General features: G+C 32.4%; 1 protein-coding gene across 1 annotated transcript in view; it reads left to right on the forward strand.

The window, feature by feature from the left end:
• LOC126733517 (AP-3 complex subunit delta) overlaps positions 1 to 6,083 on the forward strand; it is a 53,698-nt gene extending 47,615 nt beyond the window's left edge. The window contains exons 14-17 of the mRNA XM_050436841.1: positions 2,885 to 3,037; positions 3,097 to 3,187; positions 3,248 to 3,407; positions 5,764 to 6,083. Of these exons, the coding sequence (XP_050292798.1) occupies positions 2,885 to 3,037; positions 3,097 to 3,187; positions 3,248 to 3,407; positions 5,764 to 5,858 (499 nt within the window). The 3' untranslated portion in view covers positions 5,859 to 6,083. The remainder of the gene's footprint in view (positions 1 to 2,884; positions 3,038 to 3,096; positions 3,188 to 3,247; positions 3,408 to 5,763) is intronic.
• Positions 6,084 to 11,829: the final 5,746 nt, after the last annotated feature.

Raw genomic sequence — 11,829 nt, forward strand, 5'->3', positions numbered from 1 at the left:
TATATATTAACAGTTAAGACATCCAAACCAAATAAAAATGCAGAAAATAATAAATAATCAAAAGAGCGAATAGATTTGCAAAAAAATACAGTGAAGAACGTAAAGGTGAGGTTGCGGGTATTTTTTTTAAATTGATTTTTGATTAGTTTGGGTTTATTTCTGTGTGAAAAAAAATATGAGTGAGGTTATGTTTAACCCAGTAACTTTTTTGTTTATTGTATTTCCTCTTGATCTGATCCTTAAAATGTATGAGATCGGATTTAGTTAGTTTAGTATTTAGACTAAAAACGTTTTGAAAACTTAGACAAATGGGTGTTTTCATGGTTTAGGTCAGTCTCCAAAGCGAATGCAATACCGATGAAAGGTATAGCTAATATTTACTAATATTTAGACTCTGACAGCTGTTAAACATGACGTCATTCGAGCGCAACCAGATAATGACGTAACGCTTAAGACATTATAAGGCAACCCAGTAAGACGCTTACTCGCTAAAATATGGCTTTTGTTTGTTTACTAGATTGACAACTGACAGTTCATCCGTCAGTCGTCAGCGGTAACAGCTGTCTATCCCCCCTCTTTTTTCAGAATAATAACATCATAGTCGTAGTTGAGATTGTATCTTCGACATACGTACTTATGTTGTTAGACAGTATTCCGTAGAAAGTAGAAAGGCGGATTTTTGAACTTGGAACTTGGCTTCAAGGGATATTTTTCGGAGTATTATTATTTGAGGTCTACGGTGCCCCGTTCCTGTACCAGGAAAAATTTTTTGACCAATGTCAAAATTGTGAGCTATGATGCTCTAAACATTATTTTTTACGTTTTAAAGCTACGGTGCTTAAAACGGCCTATTCAAACTACGGTGAATGAAGAGGATTCTAGACCTAGCTAGAATAATATTACCTGTTAGGCAATAAGAATTTTCAGACTACTGTGTCAAGAAAATTCGTTTTTGAGCTACTGTGCTCAAAAACAATTATTTAACCTATTAACACTTGCCGTGCCCGCCGCCATCTTGACTCGTTGTCGCCAGCATTTCCGTGTTGGGAAGTGCCTGTTCAAGAAACGATAGATCGTCATTGTCGTCGTCCTCGAACCATCCTTGATCGATAGCGTCGGGAGGCGAAAGATGTCGATGGCTGCGGGTCTTGTGATGGTAACGGCGGTGGAGGGGCCGTATACCAAGCCGGTGTGTCGGGCACGGCTTGGTCGCCATGTTTGACACTACACGATAGCGTCCCCTTATTCTTCACCTTCCTCAGCATTTATAGTCTATCCTTTAAGAGCTAAATCTCTCTTTCAATGGCTTTCTCGTCCGAACAATCTGATAAACTTGAAGAATCCGAATTCTTTTCCACTTTTTAAATCACTTAAGCACTTGCGAAAACTTAAGAACTTGTTGAGGCGTCAACACAAGAAACAGGAATGATTTTAGTAGGTATGGTGAGGAGGGCATAATTGTAGGAATCCGTACCTCGGTTCGGTATGTAAGTTCGGCTAGTTCCGTGGTGTTTTTGTTTTTCGCCTGTTCGTTCACCAAAAAGTGTGGTTAGTGGTTAGATTATAATAATCTTATCATGTTTATTCTTTTTACGTATTTAACCTTTTGCATTTATATTAACAATTATGTATATTTAATAATATTGTGTTGATATACCTACTATTATAATGAAAGCAATAAAATAACCTATACATAATTATACACAGTGTCTCTATATAGTTATTGGGTTCTAATATACAGTCTGTCCAAAATTGGTGATGCATGTTTAGCTACCTAGCTATCTTCTAATTATAAATTTCCATCTTCTAATTTAATATCTTCTCCTCATTATAATTTTAAACGCAATATAAATGAAAATAAATAAATAATCTCGTTAATAAATTTAAGTAGATATAATAATGTGCCTACCTATTAATATAAAATTAAGTAAAATAAAATGCTGCAAATGCATTTTATTATCTTAATACAATAAAATTATTTCATTATATAATTATTACAGGAAAGAAAAACTTATTCCGTAGCTAATTTTATACTTGGTTAGTTTAAAGAATAAAAATGGTTCTATTTCATTTTTAAACCATATAATTATTGTTATTGAATGCTAGGTACCTTTATGTTGTCGAGTTATATTGGTACACAATCTTTCATTTTATTTTATTTTTTAACTTTTAATAATTATCTTATACATATTCATATTATATATATGTACGTATGTATAAGATATAATATAATATGTAGACATCTTTTAAAACATCACAAACGTATATACCTAACGCACATTTAGTTACATTTTAATTCTTCCCCACGGAAAAGTCCCTAACTCCGTATTAAAGTATTAATAAAAAATTTAAATATGCTATTTATCAATTTTTATCCTTCATTATTTATTCTAAATCGATTTGCGCAGGCGCTTGTTCCGTACCGAACCGAGCCGACGAAAAACCCGAGTGTGTGCCGAATCGCGGTACAGATTCCTACATTTAAGCCCTCCTGGTATGGTGGGGATGGTATGGGTGGCGCTAATAACGCCACCTACGTCAAAAAAAAAAACGAGGACTTTAAAACTTGTGGCCTTTAAAAGCCAAGTAGCAGGGACTAAATTTTTTTATGATCTGAGGAAAAAGGTGAGAATATAATTTGACGCTAGTCGTCAATGACAAAAGTCTTAAGCTGTCCTTCACCTTAGGAAAATTACTTAGAACTTTTTTGTTTTAATCTCTTTATAAATTTGGATGTCAAATTAGTAAAGAGCATCAAAATATCTTTTAAAAAGGTGCTCTTGTCGCATCATCGTAGAATTAACGGTTTTCGAGAAAAACGTGCACCGAAATCCTGACACGTAATATCCGGACACATCCTGTATAATATTCGTTCTTTTTCAAGTTCTACCGAAGACGATGACGACGAGGACACCGGCCCAGTGGTGGAGGTAAAACAGGACATGGAACTGCCAGAGGGCGCCACCCTATCAGATTCGGACAGTAATTACAATCACACGAACGACCCGCATAGGGCCCTAGACATCGATTTGGATTTGTGAGTTTACCCATTTTTTTTTTGGTTGCAAATTAATGGAGAAATTCTCTTTTTTTGAGGCCTCCCTTGAGTGATAGTTTGACGAAAAAGCCTGCGGACGAGGAGGCCAAATCTGGCCGGGTTAATGAGAAGAAAAAGTCCAAAAAGAAGGTGGGCGGAGTTTAAACGTGCATGAAGTTTGATGTATTGGCGATTTTTTGTATGTTTTAGGATGACCGTAAGTTGGAAAAGAGGAAGAAGGAGAAAGTGGAGAATTTATTGAAACTTGATAAGGAGAACGAGGCCGATAATGCGGAGAAGAAGAGCAAAAAGGCGAAGAAAGAGAAGAAGAAAGCTAAAGAAAAGAAGGACAGAACTAAAGGAAAAGAGGGTCAGTAAGAGTATATCTAATGTAGAAATTTCTCCCAAAAAAATTAATTAAAAATAGTGATAATAACCAAAGATGTATAATTTTCTCAAACTTACTTGAAGCAGCAAAATATAAACCATCGAATGTATCAAAGGTAGAGCAGTGAGAATAGAGTGCGATAGAATAATATTTTTTTTAAATTTCGGTGGTTATTGGGACACCAATATATCTGGCTCCTATATCAGAGCCACTTGTACACCTTGTCTCAAACAAATTGGATTCGTTCACTTAATTATCTAAAAACTTATATCTAACTCTCTATAATATAGATATCTCTTTAAATCAATTATTTTAATATATGTGCTGATAATACTCTTTTCTTTATTTATTTTTATATATTTACGACCTAATAGGAAAGAATACGACATTGACTTTTGAAAATTTTAGACAGGGTCACTCGCCTTCTCGCCTTGGAATCCAAGCAAGGCATTGTTTTTATTTGACATCCTATGTCTAATTTTATCTATCTTATCCTAAACTAACATAGTATACTATTATTATTTTATTATTCATTATGCAAGTCTAGTTTTTATGTGAATTATATTCTATTTTTACATAGCTTTAAAAATTTAGCAAAAATTGTAGGGGTTGCATGGCACATTTGAAGTAAGGAGAGTTTTCCAAGTTCCATGTTTAAAAATTGAATGGCCTGAGAATTTTTTTTACAAACAAAAAGTCCATGATTTAGATCATCAATTGACTGATTATCACAATCGCATATTTCTGTGTCTTTCATTTTATATAGGTATTGGTTGAAATTACCGTATCCTACCAAAAACCTAAAATAGGATATTGACAAGTATCTTGAAAAATTATGGCTAAGAACTAAAGTGTTTTTATCCAGCTTTTTTCTAATTGAACTATAGGCATTTCTTGTGTTTGATACATATTCCAAAAATGTGTTTTTCCATCATTCAAAGGCTTTTAAGTAGATAAAAGAGAATAAGTCCTTGTAATTTACCTTAGGTATAAAGTTGTTGCAAGAAATGACTTTCGTTGCTTCCTTATCTACTAACTCATTACCCAATAATCCTTAGTGAGCTTTTATCCAAACAAAGATTATTTTTTTGTTATCTAGGCTAAGATTTACCAGAACAGCTCTAATTTTGAAAATGATTGGATGGTTTAAGTTACGTTTATTACCTAGAGTTTATATGACTGATTTAGAGTCCGACAGAATTAAAATATTAAAGGCAGTATTGGCATTGTTTACATATTCTAAAGCCTTTAATATAGCCAATGCTGCCGTAAAAATGGAAGCATTTTCTTCACATCTAAAGCCCATTTGAATCTTAGGGATAGTAAATGCACATCCTGTGCCCTCTGCAGTCTTAGAACCATCTGTGTAAACTTGTAAGTAGTTCGGAAACTTGTTAACACAATCTGTAAAGTTGGGTATTAAAATACGTGGTTCAAAATGATTGATTTCATATGGTAATCTATAAAACCAATACCCATTATTTTCCTCTATAAGCTGATGGATATGCTTAGTATTTATGTAGGCTTCCGCTAACGGTAAGCTATTTTTGGTGATCCAATATTTTATTGTTAGATTGGATATTTCAAGCCTATGGATCATTTCATTAAGCAAATTATTGCAAAACTGTAAATTTTTCGGTCAACATTTTTCTTAATACATATAGAGGTGGCTCATAAGTTTCTACTAGCAAGGTTTGTATTGGTCTAGAACGCAACTTACCCTTCACAATGCAATAGCATTGGGAAAATTCACAATGCTATTGCATTGTGAATTTTCATTAGGACACGTCCAAATACGTAAATAAATAAAATGAAATATTTTTTAAAACTCATTAAAAAATGATATCGAGAGATTCAAATTATTACTGCGATATGGATGGCTTTTTTTATTGATACAATGTTTTGGAGAAGAGTACCAAAAAAATTATAAAAAATCACCGAGTGGTGAGTTTTTTCTGTTACAATCTTATACTTTCTTAGGTCCATCCATCGTAAATCTGAGTCTACCTTAAAAAATTATTGAACTACAAAAAAATAATTTATATATGCAGTTACTTTAAAACAAAAATTTAACTAAATAAACAAAAATAAAACTTTGAGCAAAAACCTCATAAGAATGCCTGGAATAGTTTTTCAATTATAATGAATTGAAGTTACATTTTTGGAAAGGAAGATATTTTTCACATCACATCAGACACATATTATAAATAAAATCCATCCCAGAGTATCTCTTCAAATTCTCAAATATACTTTTTAATGCTGTTAAACATGTTTGTAACCAATGTAAAAGAATAGGACGTACAAGAATTCGTTTTTCTTTAATTTCTTTTTTTTTCAGAAAAATCCAAAAACAAGAAATCCACGTCCGAATACGAGGAAGCTTTGGGCATCTCCACCCCAACTAAAGAGTCTAAAGTGTATTTGCTTATTTAAATTTTTATGTTTCTGTTATACACAGGGTGTCCAAAACTATACAGTTTCAATCCCTAACTTAAGGCAATTTTGTTTTATCCTTATATTGAATATTATGAAGTTATATGAATCTATTTAATCCGTTCTTAATAGTGAAATATATTACATTTAAAATTTGTGATTATATTTATAAATACATTATATCTATATATATATTAATAAAATGTACAATAAGTTTTATATAAATTGGTGTCTATTTTTCCACAGTTAAGCAGTACCAGGGAAACAAAACAAATAAGTAATAGTTAAAAAAAACTTTTATTGCTAATCGAACTAAAAAGTAGAAAATAATTATTAATTACAAAGAGTTTTTATTACAGTAGTAGAAGGTCGGAGAGTCAATCATAATTAATTACCTTAAATAAAAATAATAAAATTTAGTAAAAATTCTATTGGCAACTATCTATGAGAGAAGGGTTATGAAAATGAAGTAATATGCATCCCATGTTTTTTTACTTTGATTTGAATTATTCTGTTATTAACTTAATTTTTTTATGATTTTTTCCAACCTTCTAATACTGTAATAAAAACTCTTTGTAATTAAAAATTATTTTCTACTTTTAGTTCGATTAGCAATAAAAGCTTGTTTTTTTTAGCTGTTTTAATTTATATCCGTTTATTGTACTTTATGATATGAATGAAAATATTTTGATCACGATAAATTCCTTATTTACTTGCCAAATTTTGTTCCGTAAAATCATTTCGAAATTTATGTTAATCAGTTTTCAATCAAAATAATCAGTTTTGTTGTAATTAGTAAAAAGCCTTTGTAAATCACGGTTATCATATTACAATTTATATGAATATTAATTGGAGCAACCTGTGTTTATGCGATTGAGTTTGTTGAGGGGAGACCGGGGCTCGTTGGACACCGGGGAGCGTATTTCGAAAAGCGTCCTCATTTCGTCTCCCTCATGGGGCTGAAATGGGGACGCATAAACCGATTAAAAATGCTTAGAAACACGTACCTAGTTCGTCAACTCGAGGAGACGTATTGGAGACGCTTTTCTTGCCAGATACGCAGTAAAATGATCGGTAAACCCGTCTCGATTTCGGCACCGATTACGAGGAATTACACAGATAGGGTAAAACGTTTTGACACGTTTAATTTAGGTTAGTTTATCTAGTATTACAGTACGCGGTTACGCATTAAAAATTATTGTTTTGAATAAGTAGACATTTTTAGTAGAAATAATGAACAAAGAGTGTTGCAAGAGCTTAATAAGTTCCATACTTATTTTCATACTTATTACCGATTTTTCTATGTTGCAATATGAAGGAGACGATAGTAAGAAATTTGTGATAAGTGACATTGCAGTGCAAATTAGTGCAAGGCGAAAGCTTCGATGAAAAATGTGAAATATTCATTAAACACTTCTCTGACAAAACAAAAACAAACTGGATAATGAAGAAGCGTGTTTCGAAAGGTTTTTGTTTTGAATTTTGCAAACGTTTCGTCTGTCAACATTCTCTAAGGAATAAAACAATAAATAAACGTAAAGGAGTTCTACGAAATTATAACTGCTTAGCAAATATTACCATTAAGTTTTGAAGAAAACAGTGTATACGAAAAAAAAATCTGTTCTGTTGAGAGGTGGATTAAATGTACGTATTGAGATAAATTTTTGCCATTCACACCGAATACAAGTCGCTCAAGCATACAATTTGCTGCGCTGTAATGAAGAAACAAAATCCCTATTTATTTCGTATTTTGAATCAGGAATGACACCGGCCTCGGCAAAAACATTCCATGAAATGCATATTGCCCAATCTATAGAAAAAGACCTTCTTATACATTTAGCAAATGCCCAGGTAAATCCGACTGACGCTCAAGTGAATTATTTGTGCAAAAAGTGGAGATTGCAAAACTATGGTGAGAGAGATACGACTAGCGCATTTGAGATAATCAAAAAAAAGCAGGCGAATAATAGTGATTTTGGACAATTACATTTACTAGAAAATCCTAACATCGTTGTAATTATTACGCCAATTATGAGAAGAGTCTTTCTTGCTGGATTAACAAAAGAAATCATATTTATTGATTCAAGTGGTTCGTGCGATCAGAGCAATACATGTGTGACATTTATTTTTGCCCCAACCAAAGTAGGAGCTGTGCCAGTAGCAGTGGCTTTGCATAATAGTCAAAGTGAGATTAATTATTTTTTAGTATTTAAAGCAGTTAAATAAAGTTTGGAAAAGTTAGGTGATGTGTCATTTGAGCCTAACGTTATAATGACAGATGACTCCACCGCAGAACGAAATGCACTCAAAACAGTTTTTCCAAATTCCACATTGCTGTTATGTATTTTCCACGTTACACAAGCTCTGTGGCGTTGGCTATGGTCAAGGGAGAATAATGTTGAGAAGGATGATCGTGAATTTATTATGAATAAATTTCGAGGTGTAATATTTGCAAAAACAGAACAAAATGCAACCGATTCTATGGAACATATTTTCTCACTTGATTTAATGAGCTATAATGAAAAATTAAATAAATATCTTCAAAATTTATGGAACCGCCGCGAAGAGTGGGCGTTAGCATTTCGCAGTGAACTTTCTAATAGAGGCCATAATACTAATAATTATTGTGAGGCCTCGATTCGCATTTTTAAAGATGTTGTACTCCAAGGATGTAAAGCTTTCAATATGTGAGCTCTAGTGGACTTTGTAACTAAAACATTCGAACTATATCACAAAAAAAGGTTAATTTCTTTTGCAAATTCAAGATCAAGAAAACTGACTCTAGCTTATGAAAAATTTTGTGATAAATCCAGAAACATTCAGGATATTTTCAAAATTAGTGACGATGTTTTTCATGTTAAAAGTGAAAAAAAAATTAAAAATATACTGTCGATTGTATAGATGCTACGTGTTCTTGTCCAAGGGGTATTAGCGGTAATTTTTGCAAACACATGTGTGCTGTTGAAGAGAAATATGGTGTAATTTTTAAAACCTCTTTGTTTTTAAGTGAGTTCGAAAAGGACTAGCACAACTGGGAGAGGACATTTCACCTTCATTCTTCGTTGACATGTCTGAGGGAAGTTGTGTACCCGCTGCAAGCTCTTCAGGACGTAATGAAGACCTTACGGAAGAACATGACATTTTTAATGGAAATCCCCAAATTCCACTTTTTATTAATAGTATCGGCTTGAAAGCAAAGGAGGATTACATTGACAACGTGGACAAAATTAATAATGAGTTCGAACGAATCGCCACAATTCTTACAAAAAGACATAAATGTTAATAATATGCAGAACATATCTAAGTTTGTCAAAGTGTTACAAAATCTGCAAACATCTTCACAAATCATGACATTAATGTGTGATAAATCAAAACTACGAAAAGCCCGCAAGATAAAAGTACAACCGACTGCTATAGCTCGAAGAAATATTACTGGTGGGAGGATGAAATCAGGTCGACCAAGCAATATTGAGATAAATGCAAGAAAACGGTTACACAATATATTAGTCAATATCGATTTGAATGAGCTGACCGCCAAAAAACATTAATAAAAATAAAATAGAGGGCGATCTTACCTTAGTTTTTGTTCATTTTTTTTTATTGGATTAGTTTTCTAATTCAACCATCTTGTATTTTCAATAATAAAAAGACACAACAATAGGCCAGGTTAAGTGTAATCACCCTGTATACAATAAATGAAATGAAACAAAATGTTCAAATATGTACCTGCAGAAGTTGTAACCTGTAGAAGTTGAACCTGTAGTTTAAGTTATTTAGTTAGAAACACTGTACCTATTATTTTGTTGAAAAATTTGTCGAAAATATTTTTCATGTTAATAAACCATACACATTATGTATTTATCTAATATTTTGGATTTAATAGGTAGAGGTATAATGAGTTTTCCACTGTTTAATTTATTTTTCTCTTATTATTTTTCAAAATAATGCCAATACAATTCAATGGTGAAAAAAGAATAATTTTCTAGCATTATAGATGAGATTTTCCAATTCTCTATCAAATCCCCCAATAGATATGTCATTTTTAAAATTCTAAAATTCGAATTTGAACCCATGGTATGCTAACAAACATTTAATTTGAACTTTTGAGAATTGAAAAAAAAATGTCGAATGTTTCTAGTTTCTGTTCTAAAGTCAAATTTTTTTCAGTTCTAAAGTCAAATTTGATACCATTATATTATGCTCTCAAAAAAAAGTTCCTAAGACTGTGAAATTGTCTTCACATTGTCTTCTGTGTACTTCACAATTAATTTTCAAAGTTTGAATAAATACGCCATGTTTAATTTTTTCCTTGTACCAGCGCGGCCGGGATGATACGTCGCAGGCGCCCAAGTGGACGCGACGGCCGACGCTAGCATGTCGACCGCGCACGCTGCTTTGTTAAAATTATTATGCATGTTTTTGCAGCTGTTGTTTGTGATTTTCAAAATGTCTGCTCCACATACCTGCTATAAATATTGTATTGTATTTTAATAAGTTGTACTTGTTGTTGTAATGTACATATCTTCTATGTCGAAAAACGCCTTAGACAAGGAAAATGGTTGGACCGGTATTAGCCTATATTTACAATGTTAACGCACATTTTTATAATCTGGAATGGCAGGGAGGAAGACCTACCAAATTTTCTTAGTTTCGTAAATTCCTTACACCCTAACATTTCATTCACAATCGAAGAAGAAAAAGATGGTTGTTTGTCTTTTCTTGCCTTCTAGTAAAGAAATGCAAAAATAAACTTATTTTTGAAATATATCGTAAGCCCACTACTACCGATAATGTAATTCAATACTCTTCAAATACTCCCTACTCATATAAATTTGCCTTATTTAATTCATTTTTCTATAGACTGTTTAATATCCCCTTGTCAAAAGAAGCTTTCGCGAAAGAATTGAATATTATAAAACATATTGCTCTCAACAACGGATTTCCCCTTCATTTAATAGACAAAATTTATTACAAATTTTTAAATAAATATAAATTGGCCTACAATATTGTTCATAATAACGACTCAATAAGTTCCTTTAGATCCTTGACCTTTTTTGGTTCTTCGTAATCTCCGTAAATTTAGTAAGATTCTTTAAAACCCTAAATGTAAAAATTGCGTTTAAGACAGTCAATAATTTAAAGAACCAATTGGTCAGTACAGTGGACAAAGCAAACATCCTTTCTAAATCGGGAATCTACTCTTTAAAATGTGACGATTGCCACGCAGTATACATTGGCCAGTCTGGAAGAAAAATCTCTACACGAATTAAAGAACACGTAGCGCTTTATGAAAAATTTAAAAATACCAATGTCAGTGATACCAAATCAGCGTGTGCGAATCATTTGCTGGCCTCTACTCATAATTTTTCTCCGGAGGTGGGAGCTTCATGAATGAATAAAGGTAAGAAGCTTGACCTTCTGGAGAAAATGGAAATTACAAAAGCTAAAAAGAGTCCTGTTCTCGTGTGTGTGAATGACGTGTTTACTTTTGAACCTAATTTATAACAATTTAATTAAGCTAAGTATCGTTTAACATTTTCTTTGTAGTCACTTTCTTCAATTTACATTGGCTAACGTGTTAAGTTGTTTTAGCATTAGGTCCTTATAGTCGATAGGTTTTACACTTATACTTCTAACCTTGTTGTACCGGGTTCGATTCTCGTTGAGTCTATATTTTGCGTTCCACTTTTTAATTTTTTACAATTATAACCTTAAAATTATTGTTTATTTATGTACTGTGAAGTGTGGATGGCTTCTAAAGATATTTTATTGTTTTATGTAAGTTTTTTGTTTAAGTAATATTTTTATTTTAGGCCTGATGATGCTCTAACTAGAGCGAAACAGGTGTAGCCTGTTTAATTACATGTTGTGAGACCGTGACTTTGTGTCTTTCTTTGTTTTTCGTCAAGTTTGGATGTTGGTCTCTCAGAGAATAATGGATGCGATTTTTGGATACATACCTAGATACAAC

The sequence above is a fragment of the Anthonomus grandis genome, chromosome 2 (assembly GCF_022605725.1).
Source record: "Anthonomus grandis grandis chromosome 2, icAntGran1.3, whole genome shotgun sequence".
Lineage (NCBI taxonomy): Eukaryota > Metazoa > Arthropoda > Insecta > Coleoptera > Curculionidae > Anthonomus > Anthonomus grandis.